Here is a 23310-nt window from a genome sequence, read left to right on the forward strand (position 1 = left end):
GTCCAGGGAATTACAGACCGGTGAGCCTTACGTCTGTGGTGGGTAAGCTGTTGGAAAGAATTCTAAGAGATAGGATCTATGAGCATTTGGAGAAACATGGACTGATTATGGACAGCCAGCATGGCTTTGTGAAGGGAAGATCTTGCCTCACAAGCCTGATAGGGTTCTTTGAGGAGGTGACCAGGAAGATTGATGAGGGTAGTGCAGTGGATGTAGTCTACATGGATTTTAGTAAGGCGTTTGACAAGGTTCCGCATGGTAGGCTTCTTCAGAAGGATCCGGGCAAGCTTGGCCATGTGGATTCAAAATTGGCTTGCCTGGAGAAAGCAGAGGGTTGTGGTGGAGGGATTGCATTTGGATTGGAGGGCTGTGACTAGTGGTGTCCCACAGGGATCGGTTCTGGGACCTCTACTTTTTGTGATATTTATTAACGACTTAGATGAGGGGGTGGAAGGCTGGGTTTAGCAAGTTTGCAGATGACACAAAGATTGGTGGTGTTGTGGATAGTGTGAAGGGCTGTCGAAGCTTACAGAGGGATATTGATAGGATGCAGAGCAGAGCTGAGAAGTGGCAGATGGAGTTCAATCCAGAGAAGTGTGAGGTGGTACACTTTGGAAGGACAAACTCCAAGGCGGAGTACAAGGTAAATGGCAGGATTCTGGGCAGTGTAGAGGAGCAGAGGGATCTGGAGGTTCATATCCATAGATCACTGAAAGTTGCCTTGCAGGTGGATAGGGTAGTTAAGAAAGCTTATGGGATGTTAGCTTTCATAAATCGGGGGATTGAGTTTAAGAGCCGCGAAGTGATGATGCAGCTTTACAAAACTCTGGTTAGGCCACACTTGGAGTACTGTGTCCAGTTCTGGTCACCTCATTATAGGAAGGAATGTGGAGACGTTGGAAGGGGTGCAGAGGAGATTTACCAGGGTGCTGCCTGGATTAGAGAGTATGCATTATGAGGAGAGACTAAAGGAGCTAGGGCTGTTCTGATTGGAGAGGAGGATGAGGGGAGACGTGATAGAGGTATACAAGATATTGAGAGGAATAGATAGAGTGGACAGCCAGTACCTCTTTCCCAGGGTGCCAATGCTCAAAACAAGAGGGCATGGCTTTAAGGTATTGGGTGGGAAGTTCAAGGGTGATGTCAGAGGGAGATTTTTCACCCAGAGAGTGGTTGGTGCATGGAATGCGCTGCCTGGGGAGGTGGAGGAACATTGGACAAGTTCAAGAGATTGTTAGATAAGCATATGGAGGAATTTAAGTTAGAGGGATATAGAATATAGAAAAACTACAGCACAATTCAGGCCACAAAGCTGAACATGTCCCTACCCAAGAAATTACTAGGCTTACCCATAGCCCTCTATTTTACTCAGCTCCATGTACCTATCTAACAGTCTCTTGAAAGACCCTATCGTATCCGCCTCCACCACCGTTGCCGGCAGCCCATCCACGCACTCACCACTCTGAGTAAAAAAAACTTACCCCTGACATCTCCTCTATACCTACTCCCCAGCACTTAAACCTATGTCCTCTTGTGGACATATGTGGGAGGAAGGGGTTAGATAGTTTAGGTGTGCTTGAAGGGCAGCACAACATGGTGGGCCGAAGGGCCTGTATTGTGCTGTATTGTTCTATGGTTTAATTTTACATATTTTGATGAAAAGAAAAATGGGTCCAAGAACAGCATTTTAAAATTAAATAATTTCAATAAGAGCATGAAAGCAGAGCAGCTGAATGGACAAGTAAATTAGGTCAGGGAATCAGTCAATTTAAATTCAGCGGCAGACATTTAAGGAGATCTTTCAAAATACAATGAAACTGTATCTAGCATGCTCAGAACTTAGGGGTAGTCCAGAAAATCAGCTAATCATGCTGAATGAGTAGATTTTCTGGACTGTTAAATGTTATTCCTACCCCAACCAACTTATAATTCATTTTTTACTCAATATTGCAGTTATAATAAATTTTCCAGTGAAGCTGGTGAGCTTAAAGGGAGCACATGAATTAGGGGCCACTGCGGGTGAAGGGGAGAGTGGCAAACATTACCAGGTGTGCCAGATGTCAAACCCTTGGAATTTCCAAATAGTCAGATTACGGAATATTGCAGTTGTACTACAAGATACTTTTCAACAAGAAAAATGCTCGAGGTTAATGAAATAAAAACAAAAGATATCAAACTTGCAAACTATCAGGTGGCAAGTCTGAAGATTGCACATTATAAACAGCAAAAATGACTCAAATTTTAAAAAGCTAAAATACCTATAGAACTTGTGTTTAAAAAAGTTAAAGCATTAGTCTTAAAGAAAGTGAGTCTGAATTAACAAGGAGATGCGAGACACGTAAAAAATATTTCATGAGTAATATTTCAGAATTGGCTACAAATCAGAGACTAGAGGGAGGAATACAGGAGAATTACACAATCATCAAGGAAGTGGCACTGAGCAAACTGTCGGAGTTGCAGGCTGATAAGTTAGCGATCTTGATGAACTTCATTCCAAGGTCTTGAAAGAAATTGCTAGTGAGATAGTTGATGCATTGGATTTAATTTTCTAAAATTCTCTAAATTTGGGGAAGACTCCATGTTTGGAAAGTTGCCTATGTAACTCGCAATTCAAGAAAGGAGACAAACCAGGAAGCTATAGCTTAGTGGGTTTAACATCAGTTGCAAGGATAATGTTAAAACATACTACTAAAGACATTATGGAAGGGCTTAAAATATTCAAGGCAAAGTCAAGCTGGTTTTGATAAAAAGAAATCATGTCTAATCAATTCACTGAAGTTATTTTTTGAAGTAACACTTGCTGTTGATAGAGGGTAGCCAGTGGATGTACCATTCTTGGATTGGCAGAAGGCATTTGATAGTATGCCACAAGGGAAATAACGTAGCCAGCCAATCCATACAACACTACAGCACAGACAACAGGCCATTCTGCCCTTCTAGTCTGTGCTGAAACTTTACTCTGCTAGTGTCATTGACCTGCACCCAGTCCATAACCCTCCAGACCTCTCCCATCCATGTATCTATCCAATTTATTCTTAAAACTTAAGAGTGAGCCTGCATTTACCACGTCAGATGGCAGCTCGTTCCACACTCCCACCACTCTGAGTGAAGAAGTTCCCCCTAAGTCTTTCCCCCTTCACCCTAAAGCCATGTCCTCTTGTACTTATCTCTCTTAATCTAAGTGGAAAGAGCCTACTTGTATTTACTCTGTCTATACTCCTCATAATTTTGTACACCTTAATCAAATCTCTCCTCATTCTTCTACGCTCCAAGGAATAGAGTCCTAACCTGTTCAATCTTTCTCTGTAACTCAGCTCCTGAACACCCAGCAACATTCTAGTAAATCTTCTCTGCACTCTTTCAATCTTACTGATATCCTTCGTATAGTTAGGTGACCAGAACTGCGCACAATACTCCAAATTTGGCCTCACCAATGTCTTATACAACCTCACCATAACATCCCAACTCCTATACTCAATACTTTGATGTATGAATGCCACGACGCCAAAAGCCTTCTTTACAACCCTGTCTACCTGTGACGCCAATTTCAGGGAATTACGTATCTGAACTCCCAGATCCCTTTGTTCCTCCGCACTCGCTGTCCACAACGCCTCCAATCTTAGTGTCATCAGCAAACTTGCTGATCCAATTTACCACATTATCATCTAGATCACTGACATAGACGACAAACAACAATAGACCCAGCACAGATCCCTGTGCCACACCACTAGTCACAGGCCTCCAGTCTGAGAAACAATCATCCACTACCACTGTCTTCTCCCAGCCAATTTCGAATCGAGTTTACAACCTCTCCATGGATACCTAGTGTCTGAACCTTCTGAACTAACCTCCCACGTGGGACCCACAGCCTTTCCTTCATCTACTTTCTTGGTAAGCTCCTCGACAAAACCCTATAAAATTTGTTAAACACCATCTACCACGCGCAAAGCCATGCTGACTATCCTTCATCAGCCCTTGGCTGTCTAAATACTTGTATACCCAATCTCTCAGAACACCTTCCAATCACTTACCTCCGACTGATGTCAGGCTCACAAGCCTATAATTACCTGGTACACTTTTAAAGCCTTTTTTAAACAATTGAACAACATGAGCTACCCTCCAGTACTGCACCCGTGGCTAAGTCCATTTTAAATATATCTGCCAGGGCCCCTGCAATTTCTACACTAGTCTCTCTCAAGGTCCGAGGAAATATGTCAGGCCCAGGGGATTTATCTACCTTTATTTGCTCTAAGGCAGCAAGCACCTCTTCTTCTTTAATCTCTATATGTTCCATGACACTGCTTGTTTCCCTTCCTTCCATATCCACTATGCCAGTTTCTTGAGTAAATACTGATGCAAAAAAACTGTTTAAGATCTCCCCCCATCTCCTGAGGCTCTACACATAGGTGACCACTCTGATCTTCTAGGGGACCAATTTTGTCCCTTACTATCCTTTTACTGTTAATATACTTGTAGAAACCCTTCGGGTTTACCTTCACATTATCTGCCACAGCAACCTTCTTTTTGCCTTCCTGGTTTCCTTCTTTAGTATTTTCTTACATTTTCTATACTCTTCAAGTACTTCATTTATTCCTAGTTGCCTATACCTGCTATACACCTCTCCCTTTTTCTTCACCAGATCAACAATATCCCTTGAAAACCAAGGTTCTTTATGCCTGTTAACTTTGCCTTTAATCCTGGCAGGAACATGCAAACTCTGCACTCTCAAAATTTCGCCTTTGAAGGCTTTCCACTTACTGAGCACATCCTTGCCAGAAAACAACTTATCCCAATCCACTCTTCCCAGATCCTTTCTCATTTCCACAAAATTGGCCTTTCTCCAATTTAGAACCTCAACTCAAGGACCAGACCTATCCTTATTCATAAGTAAATTGAAACTAATGACATTATGGTCACTGGACCCAAAATGTTCACCTACACATACTTCTGTCACCTGACCTGTCTGGTTCCCTAATAGGAGATCAAGTATTGCATTCTCTCTCATTGGTACCTCTATATATTGATTTAGAAAACGTTCCTGAACACATTTGACAAACTCCAAGCCATCCAGCCCTTTCATAGTGTGGGAGTCCCAGTTAAAATCCCCTCCTATTACAACTTGCTGTTTCTTACATCGGTCTCCTATCTATCTACAGATTTGTTCCTCCAATTCTCTCTGACTATTGGGCGGGCTATAATACAATCCTACTAGTGTGGCCACACCTTTCCCGTTCCTCAGCTCCACCCATATGGCCTCTGTAGATGAGCCCTCCGGGCTGTCTTGTATATGCACAGCTGTGACATTTTCCCCGACTAGTAATGCCACACCTCCCCCTTTCATCCCTCCTCCTCTATCACATCTGAAACAATGGAACCCCAGAACATTAAGCTGCCAGTCCTGCCCCTCCTGCAACCAAGTCTCACTAATAGCAATAATGCCGTAATCCCACGTGCCAATCCACACCCTAAACTCATCCGCCTTACCTATAATACTCCTTGCATTGAAATAAATGCACCTGAGAACATTTCTATCACGTACAAACCTTTGATTTCTGTTGATACCTGCAGTCCTTGCATGACCTTTAACCTCCTCCACTTCACTATCTGTTTTAACACTCCAGTTCCCCTCCCCCTGCAAATCTAGTTTTAAACCCCCAGAGCAGCACTAGCAAACCTACCCAGATAGTCCCCCTCCAGTTCAGGTGCAAACCGTCCCGTCGGGTCAGGTTCCACCTTCCCTGGAACAAAGCCCAATTGTCCAGAAACCTGAAGCCCTCCCTCCTGCACCATCTCCTTAGCCACCTATTCAGCTGCATTATCATCCTATTTCTAGCCTCATTAGCACATGGCACGGGTAGCAATCCTGAGATTGCAACCTTGGAGGTCCCGTCTTTCAACTTTGCACCTAACTCTCTATACTCTTTGCAGGACCTCCTCCTCCTTTCTATCCACGTTATTGGTCCCTACATGGACCACGACATCTGGCTGCTCACCCTCTCTCCTGAGAATATCAATAACTTGATCCGAGATATCACGGACCCTGGCACCAGGGAGGCAACTGACCATCCAGGATTCTTGATCTCTCCCACAGAACCTCCTGTCTGTCCCCCTAACTATTGAATCCCCTATCACTGCTGCTCTCCTCTTTTCTCTCTTTCCAATCTGAGCTGAGCGTCCAGTCTCGGTGCCAGAGACACAACCACTACAACTTGTTTCTGGTAGGTCATCCCCACCAGCAGTATCCAAAACGGTATACTTATTGTTGGTGGGAATGGCCACAGGGGTGCTCTGCTCTTTCAGTCTATACCCCTTCCCTCTCTTGACATTCACCTAGCTACCTGCCTCATGACTTTTAGGGGTGACTATCTCCCTGAAACTCCTATTTCTGCCTCTGCCTCACGAATGCTCCGAAGTTCATCCAGCTCCAGCTCCCTAACTCAGTTTGTCAGGAGCTGCAGCTGGATGCACCTTTTACAGGTGTAGACATCAGGGACAAGTGTGCTGTCCCTGACTTCCCACATACTGCATATGGAGCACTCGAATGCCCTAACTGCTGCCTTTATTGCCTACTCCTATGTTAACTTAATTAAAGTAACTTACCTGGCCTTACCTCTCCAGGAGCAAGCTCGTCCTCAGCCTCTGCTCGCCGAAGCCTCTCGAGCCAAGGCCTCAAAGCTCCACTCCTACCGAGCCACTCACACACTGGTTATCCTCACTGGCTGCTCCTCTTCAGTTTACTCCTCCTTATATTTGTCCCTGCCAATTATCTCAAGTACTCACTCCCTCTAATCAACCACTCAACACTCTGTTTAACCCTTCAGTTGCCCTCCACTTATTAAGCTTTTTAAATACACTCACCGTACCTGAAAGGGACCTGCTGCTCCAACGGCTCCTGGGCTGATTCTGAATCACTAACGGGAAACAGTAGGTGACTTAACCAGCAAGTGCTGCAAAGGAATGCAACCTTAATTCATCTTTACCTATGAATATTCCCTGAATGAAGTTACTTTACCAGGAAGGGCAAAAGCTCCCAACAGTGTCTGTTGAAATTTCAGTAACTTATATACAGGGTTGAGAACAACAATGCGGACAGTTGGAAAATTCAAGAGGAACTGAATAATTCCTTCAGTAAACAGAATACTCAAAGTATTTTATAAGTATATCAAGAGCTAAAGGATAACAAAAGAAACAGGTTACCAGGGATTAGAAAGGCAATCTATGCATGGAGCCAGGTGTTGTGCAAATGAATGCTTCTCATCTGTATTCATCAAGGAAAATAGAATTCAGGGAGAGGGACAGTGATATTCTGGAGAATAATTTAACATTAAGGAGGAAGTGCTAGATGTCCTGGAGTGCATAAAGGCGGTTAAATCTCTAGGGCCTGACGAGATTCATCGCAGGTGGCTACGGGAGGCAAGCAGCAGATTGCTGGGGCCCTGGTGGACATTTTTAAAAATCTTTTTAGTTACAAGAGAGGTGCCAAATGACTGGAGGATAGCAAATGTTATTCGATTGTTTAAGAAAGAAAGCAGGGATAAATCAGGTGACTACAGGCCAGTGGTAGGGAAACTATTGGAAACAATTCTACATGACAGGACTTATCTACTTTTGGAAAGGCAGGGATTGATTGGAGATAGTGTGGCTTTGTTCATGGGAAATCCTGTCTCACTAATTTGATTTTTTTTTGAAGGGGTAACTAAACAAATTGATGATGGCAGTGGCCAACCGCCTTAAAGTCCACGTAGACAAGGTCCCACATGATAGGCTGGTCTCTGGAGGTTAGTGCTTAAGATATCCAGAACAGGCTGGCAAATTGGATCCAAGATTGGCTAAGTAATAGGAAGCAGAGGGTGGTGATTGAGGGGTTTCCTTCTGATAAGGAAGTCTGTGATCAATGATGCACCACAAGGGTTGAAATTTGAGATGTATATTAACAACTTTTTTGTAAATTTGCAAATGAATCACAAATTTTATCGATAGTGACAGGGGTTTTCTAAGTTCACAGCAGACAAGCTGGGCAGTTGGGCAGAGCAATGACAGTTAATCCTGAAAAATGCATGGTGATGCACTTTGGGAGGGCAAACAAGCAAAGGACATACACAGTAAATGGTAGGGCACTATGAAGTGTTGAGGGACCTTGGGATACAAATCCATACGTCCCAGAAAATTACAGCGGAGAGGATGACGAGAGATGCATGCCTTCATTGGTCATGGCTTAGAATATAACAGCTGGGACATCATATTATAAATTTAAGAAACTCTAGTTCGGCCATACCTGGAGTATTGTGTGCAGTTCTGGTCAAAGTACTAACAGAAAGGATGTGATTGCGCTGGAGAGGGTGCAGAGGAGACGTTGCCTGCATTGGAACATGTCTGTTATAAAGGAGAGATTGGATAGGCTCTGTTTGTCTTCCCTGGAGTAGAAGAAGCAGTGATGCAAAATTATGAGTGGAATAGATAGGGTAGGTAGTAAGAACCTTTCTCCCCCCTCCCCCCCATGATGGAGGCATCCAAGATTCAAGGGCATATATGTTTAAGGCAGGAGGTATGGAGGGAATCTAGGGAGGAAGTTATTCACACAGTGGTTGGAATCAAATGTTCTGCCTGCAGAGGTGGTGCAGTACTCTTACAACCCTTGAATCGCCAAGGAATAGAAGGCTCGGGACTCAACGCCAGTGAATTAGATTCGGATAGATGGTTGCAATAGTCAGTGTGGATGCGAGCCATTGGGCCTGTATTGGTGCTGTACAATTCAATGACTATGCGGTACAAGGGAGAGCTTGAAACAATACAAGATTCAAGGATATGCTCAAGGCTTCCGTGAACAGCAACATCCCCAATGGTTCCTGGAACATTTGACCCATTACCAAAGTGAAAAAAGGGACAATTTGGAGGCCATGCATTAAGAGCATGGCCAGAAACAGCTCCTGTCCGATGTGTTAGATTATATGGTTCCTACATTGGCCACATTAGTCATCTCAACTCACAACACTGGAGTAGAATCAAATCACCTTTGATCCTGTGGACCTGCCTAAAAAGAGGAAGGCAACAATTACTAAGTACCTGTATGAAGGAAGATGCCAAACTCCCTTCTGGGGATTTGCTGTTTATTTCTCAGAGTAGATTGTGAAGAAGGTTGTTAAATGATTCAGTAGGATATAGATTAATTGGAAATGTGGGCACAGAAATGGCAGATGGAGTTTAATCTGCACAAGTACGAGGTGTGGCACAAATGTAAGGCAAGTATACAGTAAATGTTAGGACCCTTGGGAGCACTGATGTACAGAGGGATCTTGGTGCAAGTCCATAGCTTGCTGAAAGTGGCAACACAAGGAGATAGGGTGGGAAAGGCACATGGCATGCATGCCTTCATCAGTCAGGGGGGTTGAGTATAAAAGTTGGGAAGTTATGTTGCAGCTGTTGCAACTTTGTTTAGGCCACATTTAGAGTATTGTGTGCAGTTCTGGTCACATTACAGGAAGGATGTGTAAGCTTTGGAGAGGGTGCAGAAGAGATCTACCAGGATGCTGTCTAGATTGGACTACAAGGAGGTTGGACAAACGTGGGTTGTTTACTCTGGAGTGTCAAAGGCCAAGGAGTGACTAATAGATGTAGCCACTACATGGATTTTAGCAGGACCCATTGGGGACATTGCTCTTCAAGTAAGCTCTGAGCACATCACGCCACTGATGCAAGGGTAATTTCAAAGCATCCACATTAGTATGTCTAGCATCAGACATACCGAGCAAGGATCTTGAGCACATCTTGAATCTTGTTCCAAACTGTCCCTTATACTTTATAGTCCTTGAACCATACAGCACAGAGACGGGCCCTACATAGTGAGTAGAATTAAGGAAACTCCTAAAGACTTTTTAGACATACAGTAATAACAAGAGGTAACTGTAACTGATGTTCAAGAAAGGGAGTAGGGATAATTGTGGAAATTACAGACCAGTAAGTGTCATGTCAGTGATAGGGAAGCTACTGGAAAGGATTCTTAGGGATAGGATTTATGTTCATAGGATCAAAGGGGATGTGCAAGGTAAGTTTTTGTTTTAAAAACAGAGCGGTGGGTGTCTAGAATGTGTTGCCAGGGGTGGTGGTGGAGGCATAAATACGTTTGAAAGATTCTTAGATAGGCACATAAATATGCAGAGAATAGAGGGATATAGAACATGTACAGGCAGAAGGATTTATGTAATTAGGCATCGTTAGCTTAATTACACAAATCCTTCTGCACAACACCATGGGCCGAAGGGCCTTTTCTTGTGCTGTACTGTTCTACATAACTAGGGAGATGGTTGGACCACTCAAGGATAGAGGGAGATGATTGATTAGAGTCAGCCAGTGGTTGTTGCTACATAGACTTTAGTAAGGCATTTGACAAGGTCCCTCAGTGTAGGCTGATCCAGAAGATTAAGACACATGGGTGACTTCGTAAATTAGATTCAAAATTGGCTTGGCCATAAAAGAAAGAGTGGTGGTGAAGGATTGTTATCCTAACTGGAGGACTGTGACCAGTGATGTTCTGTAGGGATCAGTCCCGGGACCTCTGTTTGTGATACACAGTTGGACAAAATAAAATAAATAATTTGGACAAAAATGTAGATGGGCTAATTAGTAAATTTACAGATGACAAAAATCTGTAAATTTTTGGATAGTGAAGAAGGTTGTCAAAGGATAAGCATGATACAGAAGTGGTATCGTAGACAGTGAAGGAGAGTCTCATAAGTTACAGAGGACCTTGATTAGCAAGGTAAGCGGGCCGAGGAATAACAAACAGCATTCAATTCAGGTAAGAGCAAGATGTTGAACTTTGGGAAGTCAAACCAGGGAAGGACTTTCAAAGTGACCAGTAGGGCCCTGGGGACTGTTGTAGAACTGAGGGACCTAGGAGTACAAGCAAGTTCACCAAGAGTGGTGTCACAGGTAGACAGGGTGGTGAAAGTGGCATTTGGCACACTGACCTTCATCAGTTAGGGTATTTGAGTAAAGGAGATGGGATATTACATTGCAATTGTCCAAGAGGTTAGTGCAGCCACACCTGGAGTACTATGTACCGTCTTGGTTACCCTCTTATAGGAAAAGCTTCATTAAGCTGGAAAGAACGCAAAGATTTGCGAGAATGTTGCCAGGACTCAAGGGTTGAGTTTATAGGAGAAGTTGGACAGGCTAGGACTTAATTCCTTGGCGTGTAGAAGACTAAGTGGTGACATTACAAACGTGTCCAACATTATGAGGGGCATAGATAGGGTTAACGCACAGTTTTTCTCCACAGGGAAAGGGAATCAAAAACTCCAGGGCTTTTTGGTCTAAGGTGAGAGGGAAAAGATTTCAAAGGGACTAGAGGGGCAACACAGAGGGTGGTGCGTATATGGAATGAGCTGCTAGAGGAAGTGGCTGAGGCAGGTGCAATAACAACATGCAACACATTTGGACAATTACATATATAGGAAAGGTTTTTGGAGGAATATGGCCAAATGCAGAGAAATGGGACTAGTTCAGGTAGGCAGCTTGGTTGATATAGACAAGTTGGACCGCAGGGCCCATTTTCATGCTGTACAACTCTGTGATGCTTTATAAATCAGTTGGAGATATGGGTGGAAAAATTTTAGATGGAGTTTAATTCGGACAAGTGAGGTGTGACATTTTGGGAGGTCAAATATAAGAGGAAAGTATACAGTAAATGGCAGGACCCTTAGGAACACTGTCGTACAGAGGGATCTTGGGGTGCAAGTCCATAGCTCCCTGAAAATGGCATCAAAATTAAATAGGGTGGTAAAGATTCCTTTATTAGTCAGGGCATTTATTATAAAAGTTGGGAACTCGCATTTGGAGTACTATGTGCAATTCTGGTTGCCACATTATAGGAATGATGTAGAGGCTTTGGCGAGGGTGCAAAAGAGGTTCAACAGGATGATGCCTGGATTAGAGACAAGGAGAGGTTGGACAAACTTAGATTGTGTTTTCTGGAGCAGAGGCTGAGGGGGCAACCCAACAGAACTATATAAAATTATGAGAGCCATAGATAGAGTCTTCATCCCCAGCTCCCCACCAATGGAACTATCAAATACAGAGGGCATAGCTTTAAAGGCAAGAGAGAGAAATATTACACACACACACACACACACACACACACAGTGGTAGGTGCCTGAAATGCTCTGCTGGTGGGTTGTGGGGCCAGGGGGTTGTGGAAGCAGATACTATAGTGCTGTTTAAGAGCATTTAGACAAGCACATGAAAATGCAGGGGATGGAACGATATGGTTCATATGCAGGCAAATAATTTGGCTGCATGGTCAGCACAGGCATTGTGGGCCAAAGGGCCAGTTCTACTGCTGTACTGTTCAGTGTTCCCTAAAGTCTTTGGCAAGATCCTGCATAATCCAGAAGATTAGTTGGAATCCAGTGTGAAATAGCCAATTGGATTAGCTATTAAGAGGGTGGTAGTGAAGGGTTGTTTATCAGATTGGAGCCTTGTGACCAGTGGTGTGCAACAGGGATCAATGCTGGGTCCCCTGTTTGTTTGTCATCTGTATTAACAATGTGATGAGAATGTAGATGCAATAGTCAGTAAGTTTGCAGATGACACCAAAATTGGTGGGATAGTGGGACAGTGAAGGCGGTTTTCTGAGACTACAAAAGGATCTAGAGATCAGTTGGGAATGTGGGCCAAGGAATGGCAGATGAAATATAACTCAGACAAGTGTGAAGCATTGCATTTTTGTCAATTAGACTGGGACCAGAACTTTACAGTAAATGGCAGGGCTCTGGAGATTGTTGTAGCACTACAAGTACATACAGTGGCATGCAAAAGTTTGGGCATCCCCGGTCAAAATTTCTGTTGCTGTGAATAGCTAAGCAAGTAAAAGATGACCTGATTCCAAAAGGCATAAAGTTAAAGATGACATATTTCTTTAATATTTTAATATTTAATATTTTAAAAAATATTTAATATTTTAATTGATTTGGAATTGCACACAGTACTCCAAATGCGAGTTCCCAACTCTTATAATCAATGCCCTGACTGATAAAGGAAAGTATGCCATATGCTATCTTTACCACCCTATTTAATTTTGATGCCATTTTCAGGGAGCTATGGACTTGCACCCCAAATCAGTTAACTGACTTTAATATTTAATATTCTTTTTTATTTCCAACTTTCACAGTTTCAAAATAACAAAAAAGGAAAAGGGCCCAAAGTAAAAGTTTGGGCACCCTGCATGGTCAGTACTTAGTAACACCCCCTTTGGCAAGTATCACAGCTTGTAAATGCTTTTCTGTAGCCAGCTAAGAGTCTTTCAATTCTTGTTTGGGGAATTTTTGCCCATTCTTCCTTGCAAAAGGTTTCTAGTTCTGTGAGATTCTTGGGCCGTCTTGCATGCACTGCTCTTTTGAGGTCTATCCACAGATTTTTGATGATGTTTAGGTTGGGGGAATGAGAGAGCCATGGCAAAACCTTCATCTTGTGCCTCTTGAGGTAGTCCATTGTGGATTTTGAGGTGTGTTTAGGATCGTTATCCTGTTGTAGAAGCCATCCTCTTTTCATCTTCAGCTTTTTTTTTGTACAGACGGTGTGATGTTTGTTTCCAGAATTTGCTGGTATTTAACTGAATTCATTCTTCCCTCTACCAGTGAAATGTTCCCCATGCCACTGGCTGCAACACCCCCATGCTTAACAGTTGGAAAGGTGCTCTTTTCTGCACCCTTTTTTCTCCAAACATACCTTTGCTCATTGCAGCCAAAAAGTTCTATTTTAACTTCATCAGTCCACAGGACTTGTTTCCAAAATGCATCAGGCTTGTTTAGATGTTCCTATGCAAACTTCTGACGCTGAATTTTGTGGTGAGGATGCAGGAAAGGTTTTCTTCTGATGACTCTTCCAAGAAGGTCATATTTGTGCAGGTGTCACTGCACAGTAGAACAGTGCACCACCACTCCAGAGTCTGCTAAATCTTCCTGAAGGTCTTTTGCAGTCAAATGGGGGTTTTGATTTGTCTTTCTAGCAATTATACGAGCAGTTTTCTTGGAAAGTTTTCTTGGTCTTCCACACCTCAACTTGACCTCCACCGTTCCTGTTAACTGCCATTTCTTAATTACATTACGAACTGAGGAAACAGCTACCTGAAAAAGCTTTTGCTATCTTCTTATAGCCTTCTCCTGCTTTGTGGGCATTATTTATTTTAATTTTCAGAGTGCTAGGCAGCTGCTTAGAGGAGCCCATGGCTTGCTGATTGTTGAGACAAGGTTTTGAGGGTCAGGGTATTTATAAAGCTTTGAAATTTGCATCACCTGGCCTTTCCTAACGATGACTAGTGAACAAGCATAGCCCGAACAAGCATAGCCCTAACAAGCTAATGAAGGTCTGAGATCTTGGTAAAAGGTATCTGAGAGCTCAAATCTTTTGGGGTGCCCAAACTTTTGCTTGGTGCTCCCTTTCCTTTTTTCACTCTAAAATTGTACAAAACAAAAATAATAGACTAATCTGCCTAAAATGTTGAAAAGAACGTTTCATCTTTAACTTTATGACTTTTTGGAGATCAGTTCATCTTCTACTCACTTAACTATTCACAGTAACAGAAATTTTGACCGAGGTGCCCAAACTTTTGCATGCCACTGTAGTTCCCTGAAAGTGGTGGACACTGGTAGACAGGGTGGTGAAGAAGGCAAATTGGTAAGCCTGCCTTCACTGGTCAGGCAGGATCTGGGACTTCATGTTACAGCTGTACAAGACATTGATCAGACCACATCTGGAGTATTGTGTGTAATTCTGGTTGCCTAGCTATAGAAAGCATATAATTAAGCTGGAAAGGATGCATAATAGATTCATAAGGATGTTACCGGAACTGGAGGACTTGAGTTACAAGGAGACTGGGGCTTTTTCTCCCCCTGGAGCAGAGGAGGCTGAGGGATAACTTTATCGGAGGTTTATAAAATCATGACAGGAGTAGATAAGGTTGCTGTCTTTTTCCCCCTAAGTAGGGAGTCTAAACTAGAGGATGGATTTAAAGCGAGAGGGGAAAAATATGAGGGGGCCTGGGGTGAACTTCTCCCACATGGATGGTGCTGGTATATGGAAACAAGCTGCCAGAAGAAGCGGTAGAGGTGGGTACAATTACAATGTTTAAAAGACATTTGGACAGGTACATGGATAGTAAATGTTGAAAGGAATATGGACCAAATGCAGACAAATGGGACTAGCTCAGGTGGACAATTTGGTCAGAATGGATGAGTTGGACTGAAGGGCCTGTTCCTGTTTTGTATGACTAACTCACCAAACCTCCACAGACAGCACCTTCCAAACCCTCAACCTCTACCAGTTAGAAGGTCAAGGGCAGCAAAAGCACAGGAACAAAACCACCTGGAAGTTGCCCTTCAGGCCTTCCTGACTCGGTAATATACGACTTGGTTCCTTCACCGTTGCTAGGTCAAAATCCTGGAACTCTTTCCCTAACAACATTGTGGATATACCTACACCTCAAGAACAAGCAGCTCACCACCATTTGGCTCAGCCCACATCCCTTGAATTACGAGTATAAAAGTACCTACCTCTGTAGCTAGACGCAAGATGAACATTGGCAATCCCTCAAGGGCTGGGATATAATTTTCTAAGAGCAGAGGCAATCCAGTTAGGTTTCCCTCCTGTGAATTGACCATAGTAAACCCATTTTGAGAAAAATTAGATAAATTGCCACTTTCTCTTTATTGACTTTCAGCAAGGAATGGACAAACTGCTTGAGCTAGACAATAAAATTTGACATTTTTAGTCATCTTAAAGTTGTATACCAACCTCATCAATAGCAAGGGAAAAATAATCTTGCAGCATTTCAGATTTTGTCCTCAAGAAGTCAACAATATACTCTGCTAATCCTTCTTTAGGACCATCCTCCTCTGTCCAGCCACTTTCTGGACTATCCAGTGCCATCATGGCCAGTTCGTACAGTGGGGCTGGGTTCTGAACTCAAAAGGAAAGAACAAATTTAGTGTCTTCTGCTGGTGACTAGACCCAGGAAAAAGGATGTACATCAGACACACTCACCGATAACCTCAAACTCCAAAATTGCGGAAGTCATAGATCAAGATTTGATGAAATAATTCCTGACTGAAAAAGAACAAATTCTGTTCAGGAAACAGTGGAATATGTAAGCTGTTTCACAAAACAGCAACAAAGTTGCTGATCAGTCAGGGCCCATCACAGTAATACCTACACCCAGTACTCCCTATTTCTCTTAATGATAATTGAAAAATGATGGTCATATCAATAACACGAATAAACAGCTCTGTGCTCTCTTTGATGGTTGCTCCATATTGAACAGGTATCTGCCTTATTGTACACATTACTCGGTGAAACTCCATCTTTGTCTTTCAAACCTCTCGCAAAACCAAATTTGTCAAACTTGATTTATCTGGCCTCCACAACACCTCAAATTGGCATTGGTGGTGCCTCCAATGTGGACTATTGTTCTTTCAACTGGAGCTACATTAAAAGTTCAATGGCTGATTATTTTCTCAGAAAATAGTAGACAGCTGGTAATGCGGAACACTAATTCATTGAATTCCTGCAGGTGAAGCCAGATCCATTTCTAGCTGGGGGCAAAGATCTATTTCAAAATGCATGTACTGCATAGAATTCAAAAGCTGTTGAACTAGGTGTGATAGACAAGAGGTTTGAAGAAGAATTTCCAAGCTTTCTTACCCCATCCTTGCTTCAAATAGTTGTGCTGCTTTTTCCTTCTCCCCTTCATGACATGGAACAAACTCAATAAACCACTACTGTTTGTGGTTATTGTTTGTATTCTCATGTACATATCTACAACTGCCAATACTACAAAATAATGCAGTTTCACATATTGCAATATTATTATAAACTTAAACATTTGTTATTGTTTTATATCTATAACAATCCAGGAAGAGGCCATATGGCCCATCAAGTCCATATCAGCTCCTAGGGGACCAATCCCCATCTGTCCCATTCCCCCCCTCTTTTGCCTATACACCTGCAACTTATTCACTCTCACACATGCCCAATAAATCCCCTTTGATCTTTTTTGCCATTAACCTATACCAAGGGTTAATTTACAGTAGCCAATTAATGTGCCAGAACTACTTTGAAATGTGGGAGGAAACCCACAGTACCAAGAGTACGTACAAACACTAGACAGCATTTGAGATCAGGATTTAACTTGGGTCTGTGAACTGTGAAGCAGCAGCACTAAAATGCTGTGGCACCCTCTTGCAATCGATCAATTTCCTCTTAACAATCTCCAAGACATTTCTAGCAGTAAAATATTAATATTTTCCCAATATTTTTACATGTTCCCCGTCATCACTGACATAGAAGCTGTTGACAGCCACATCTACATAATTGAGTGAGTACTGTTTAAAGGATGAAGAACATACCTGAGTTTAGTGGTGTTGATCAAGTAAAGTTTTAGTTTGTACTGCACCAATGCCCACTGAGGATTCACACAACCAATAAATACATGATTCTGCAACATATCTTGAAGGCCTTAGAAATAAAAGACTCAGAGTTAGCATCTTGGACCACAAAGCTGTGTACCACCTGAACAGTATCCAACACATTTCAGCTCCAGAACACAAGTACAAACAAATCATTCCGAATTCTCAGAAGTTGAATCATGAACCAAACCCTGCATTTCTTGGCATCACTCTCAACTGTCCCCTATTATCCATGAGACCTGATAGAAGTTTATAGAATTATGAGAGGCATTGACAAAGACAGCTGGTATATTTTCCCCAGAGTCAAAATGTCTAACACTTGAGGGTGTGCATTTAAGGCAAGGGGGGTGGGGGGGGGGGGGGGGTCAAAGGAGATGCGCAGACCAAGTGTTTGTTGTTTTTTTTTTCACAAACACAAAGTGGTGGGTGCCTGTAATCACTGCCAGAGGAAGGTGGTGGTGGAGGCAAATATGATAGAGGTGTTTAAGATGCTCCAAAGGGCCTGTTTCCTGTGCTATACTGTTTCTAAGTTCTAATATTTAGGAAATAAAAAGCAGCAAGAATAAAAGTAGCAAAAACGTCATTGGCAGATACTGAAAATCTGAAGTAGAACAAAAATTGCTGGAAATGCAGATCACTGTGTTTGGGGGTAACAGCATTAATGCTTCAAATCAACAAATCTTCGATCAAAATCTCTCTCAATGGGTGCCAATTGACTGCTGAATATTTCCAGCTTTGTTTCTTTTCCCCTCATTAGCAAAATGAAAGGAACAAGGTGTGGAGCAAATGCTCACACATTCTGACTATCTGCTCTCAATCTCTGACAGAATATTGTCCCCAGGCATGAACCAGTTACCTTCACAACAACTGGTGATGGCGTTTCACAGTTCTGACCTTGTGTCCAATTCTGCTCCCTTGTCTACCCATGCGTTTTTAAAACATACCAGCAGCTAAGAAGAATTGTAAAGTTGATTTCTGCAATTTAGCATATATTTTTCCAAGGCCCACCATCCACAAAAAAAACTCTCTTCCTGCTCTTACTGTCACCAGACACCTCCACTTAAGGAATACTGAGCTTATTATGGCCCTGAGCTCCTTCCTCACAGACAATTTATGAAGTTACACACTCAATTTTTGAGCTGTCACAACATGACCGAATATTCAAATAGTTTCTGATAGGCATCAGCCAGTGTACAGGTTCAAAGGTGATTCAGTTTGCTCCCACATTCCAAAGATGTATGGGTTAGGAAGTTTCAGGCATGCTATGTTGGCGCTGGAAACGTGGCGACATTTGCGGGCTGCCCCCAGAACACTCTACGCAAAAGATGTGTTTCAATGTACATATGACTAATAATCTTAAATTTTTAATACAATAATCCCTAGCGAAAATAGGGGATATAATGTTTCATATCATTTACACCTATCCACTATTCAAGTTAAAGTGCAAAGTTGACAGAACTACTGCTGCTTTCGGTCAAGTTTATTTTTTATATGTCAACAATAACTGTATCAAGACCTTACTAAATGAATGAAGTAGGTTTGAGAGGCCGAGTGGCCTGCTCCTGCTTCTATTGTTCATATTGGAAGTCATGGTTCATTTCTTCGTACTTCATCAACCACCAATATTGGTGAATGACCATCCAACTAATGCATCTTTAATTGATGGTTGAATATCCATGATCCTAGCACACAACTTCTGTTTCTCCTCGGGAAAAGGACTCATCTAATAGCTGTACCTGTGTGGTTTCGACTGTTGATCTCTTCCCGCAGAGAGAGTATACTGGTTAGGTTAATAATTCGTTTCTTTGGAAGATGAGCCGCTGTCATATTGTGACTGGAGTTCGCTTCCTTTTCTTCACTTGGTGAATCTGGCCTCGATCGTTTTCTAATGAATAAAATTATGCTCTATACAGATATCAAACTACATTACTTTAGATATAATAGGCTTACAGCTTTTTAAAATCTATTCACTGCTATTTCCAACCCCATCCAGTTTCAACTGTGGGTGACTTCTCATTTTCTCATTTCACAACCTTGTCACTGTTTTAATCAAGCTACACACTCCCAGCACTTTTCATAGCTTACCATGCTGAAGTACTATGCCCTACATACCAAGGTCCCCTGTTCGATCTATACAAACGTCATTGTACTTTCCCCAGAGGTGGAAGATGACACAATTATCCAGAAGTGCCAGGGCTATGGTGGGGAGGGAAGAGAAATAAGCAAAATTCAGCTGCAGTTTCCAGTAACTCATGCATGGCATTCAGACTGAGCTGCAATAGCCAACCAGCACAAATTTTGCCATTAAAGATTGATTTAAGATCAAACTGAATGAAAAGAGTAAGAAAAGGCATATTTTTATCTTTGAGAACCAAGTAATTATTTTTCTTGAAATACAGGTCATCTCCAGACTTTCTGAAGGACATTCCCAGCTGGGAATATGAGGACTTTCCTATCCGTCATCCAAAACATTTCAGCATTTCAAAATCATCGAATCATAGAACAGTAGAGCACAATACAGGCCCTTTGGCCCACAATGTTGTGCTGACCTTTAAACCTTGTCTAAGACTATCTAACCTCTACCTCCCCTGGGTCCCTCTATTTTAAATTCCTCCATATGCTTATCTAGCAATCTCTTGAATTTGACCAATGTACCTGCCTCCACGACCACCCCAGGCAGTACATTCTATTCCCCAACCACTTTCTGGGTAAAAAAATTCTTCCTCTGAAATCTCCCTTAAACTTCCCACCCATTACTTTAAAGCCATGCCCTCTTGTATTGAGCATTGGTGCCCTGGGAAAGAAGCGCTGGCTGTCTACTCTATCTATTCCTCTTAATATTTTGTACACCTCTATCATGTCTCCCCTCATCCTCCTCCTCTCCAAAGAGTAAAGCCCTAGCTCCCTTAGTCTCTCCTCATTGAGAACATTGAGAAGCCATGGCATCTCACTCAGGGTGGTGTGTCAATGTCAAAACATCAGAATTCCTGCCCTACAATAACAAAGACAAAGATGGCTCTGTTCATCTCTGTTGCCATTGGGGCTGTCCATGAGGGTCCTGACATTCCTGATCCCAAAGTTCATATTTAGGAGGGGAAGTTACCTCTGCACATCTTTTAAAATGGGATAGTGTTGCACATCAGCTGTCAATTGGATTCAACGTTAGCTTGGCAGAAGAAGCCAGAGAATGGTAGTAGATGGTCGTCTCTGTCTGGAGGCCTGTGACTAGTGGTGTGCTGCAGGGATCTGTGCTGGGTCCGTTGCTGCTTATCATCTATATTAATGATTTATATGATAATGTGGTAAACTGGATTAGCAAATTTGCGGATGACACCAAGACTGGGGGCGTAGTGGACAGTGATGAAGGCTATCAAAGCTTGCAAAGTGATCTGGACCAGCTGGGGAAAAGGGGTGTAAAATGGCAGGTGGAATTTAATGCAGAAAAGTGTGAGGTGTGGCACTTTGGGAGGACAAACCTGGGTAAGACTTACACAGTGAATGGTAGAGCACTGAGGTGTGCGGTAGAACAAAGGGACCTGGGAGTACAGATCCATAATTCCTTGGAAGTGGCATCACAGGTAGATAGGGTCGTAAACCGAGCTTTTGGCACATTGGCCTTCATAAATCAGGGCATTGAGTACAGAAGCTGGGATGTTATGTCGAAGGCCAGATTTACAGTATTGTGTGCAGTTCTGGTAACCTACGTCAAGAAAGATATCAATAAGCTTGAAAGAGTGCAGAGAAAATTTATACGGATGTTGCCAGGACTTGGGGACCCGAGTTACAGGGATAGGTTGAATAGATTAGGACTTTATTCCCTGGAGCACAGGAGACAGACTAGAGATCTTATAGAAGTATACAAAATTATGAGGGGTATAGATAGGGTGAAGGTATGCAGGCTTTTTCCCCTCAGGTTGTGAGAGACTAGAACTAGGAGTCATAGTTTAAGGTGAAAGGTGAAATATTTAAGGGGAATCTGAGGGGGAACTACTTCACTCAGAGGGTGGTGTGAGTGTGGAATGAGCCGCCAGCGGAAGTGGTGGATGCGGGTTCAACCGTAACATTTAAGAGAAGTTTGGATAGGTGCATGAATGTGACAGGTATGGAGGGCTATGGTCCAGGTGCAGGTAGATGGGACTAGACAGAAAACCAGGCCAGCATGGACTAGATGGGCCAAAGGGCCTGTTTCTGTGCTGTAGTCCTCTATGACATGGATTTGACAGAGCAAGGTCTTGATTTAGTGGTAACTGGAAACCAGGATCTACTGCATGGACACACCCACAGGTGGGGTTGGGCACAGATGCCCTTGGCCCACTGCTTCCTCTGCACATGCCTACATTCCCAACCCCAAATCTCTTCTCCTTCGGTGTATACGCCAACCCTTATCCACCCCCTCTCTTGCACACTGTTGCTTGGTCCCTTTTTTTTTTCTTGATACCCCTCACCCTTTGCTTAATTTTCCACAGCTTCTACTGTGGAAAGAATAATGGAGCACGGGGTGGGAAGGGTCATGAAGAACTAAAACTCAATCCTCCTGAACCTTGCGTGGATTCAAAACAGGTCTCCAAATTAAAAGGTATTAACATTTTCTGAAGCTTGACAGAAATCATTTACCTGGATGGGCCACTGGAGGAGTCGTCAATACAAGGATGCACATATTTCTCCACAGTCTTAGCCAAGCTGCCGACATCTTTCACAGATAGCACTTCAAAGTCACTCGTGTCCAACATCTCAGAGTCTTGACACCTGGGTCCTCCTGCAGCAGAAGGAATAGCAGGCAGCACAGCATGCGACCTGCTGACTGGTTGAAGGAAAGCATCCATCTTCTGATCCCTGGCATCTGTTCGCACCAGCTGGCGAGCGCATGGTTTGTCATTAAAACCCTGAACCACAGGTGGTGCTGCCAAAGGTTTGACAAAATCACTGGAGGTTATGGCTGGCCCTGGCAGTAAAGTCTAGGAGGATTTAAAATTAACTATAGTTACAAAATGCCACATATAGGAAAAAAACATTCATAAACTTGAATGAGATTGTGTTTTCATACAAACCTTCCAAAATAGAGAAGGCTTATTTTTAAATCACCAATTTTCAGATATAGAAATCACATACACCAAAAGCAAACATTTGACTGGAAATAAAACATAAAGTGCTGTGGAGACATTCTGTGGAGACAGAAAGTGGCAACATTTTGAGTAAATGACCTTGCATCAGAACTGGGAGAAGCTGGAGATAAAACAAGTTTAAAAAGGGGCAGGGTAAAGGTCAGGAGAGATCAAGTGACAAAAGGGTTGATGGAGACAGATGACAACAGGTGGCAAGGCTTCAAATGACTGGATCTGGGGAGATCTAAATAAGGGATGATGAACATGGTCTGAAATTCTAAAAAAAAACCTCAAATGCTGGAAGTGCAAGTCACAAGGAGTTAATTTACTGATTACCTGAAACTTTCAAATTCAACGTTGTGTCTAAGAAGGCTGTAAAGTGCCAAGTCGTGAAGTGTGCTGTTCACTGAGTTTACAATAGGCTTCATTGGAAAAGTATGGGAAGTCAACGACAGTTGGAGTGGGATGGAGAATATGGCAGGCAATTGCAAGCTCAAGGTCATCCTTATGACTGAACAGAGGTGTCCTGTATAGTGATAACCCACTGCTTGGAGACACCACATGGTGAGCAGTGAACGCATCACACTAAATTGGATGTGCAAGTAGCACATTGCTGCTTCACCTAGAAAGTGAGTTGAAATCATTGTGATAAAAAGTGCAGGTGTTGCAGTGTTGTACTGGAAAGTGCAATGGAAGAGACCTCTGCTGATTTTTTTTTTAAAATGGGGTGGCCTTTGCACCCACTACCA

General features: G+C 42.8%; 1 protein-coding gene across 1 annotated transcript in view; it reads right to left on the bottom strand.

Annotated features, from left to right (window-relative positions):
• Positions 1-23310, bottom strand: part of mlh1 (mutL homolog 1, colon cancer, nonpolyposis type 2 (E. coli)) — a 94163-nt gene that overhangs the window by 4734 nt on the left and 66119 nt on the right. The window contains 6 exon segments of the mRNA XM_052022892.1: positions 15549-15641; positions 15790-15959; positions 16046-16101; positions 17400-17508; positions 19196-19344; positions 22074-22414. Coding sequence (XP_051878852.1) covers positions 15549-15641; positions 15790-15959; positions 16046-16101; positions 17400-17508; positions 19196-19344; positions 22074-22414 — 918 coding nt within the window.

This window comes from Pristis pectinata, chromosome 9, assembly GCF_009764475.1.
Source record: "Pristis pectinata isolate sPriPec2 chromosome 9, sPriPec2.1.pri, whole genome shotgun sequence".
Taxonomy (NCBI): domain Eukaryota; kingdom Metazoa; phylum Chordata; class Chondrichthyes; order Rhinopristiformes; family Pristidae; genus Pristis; species Pristis pectinata.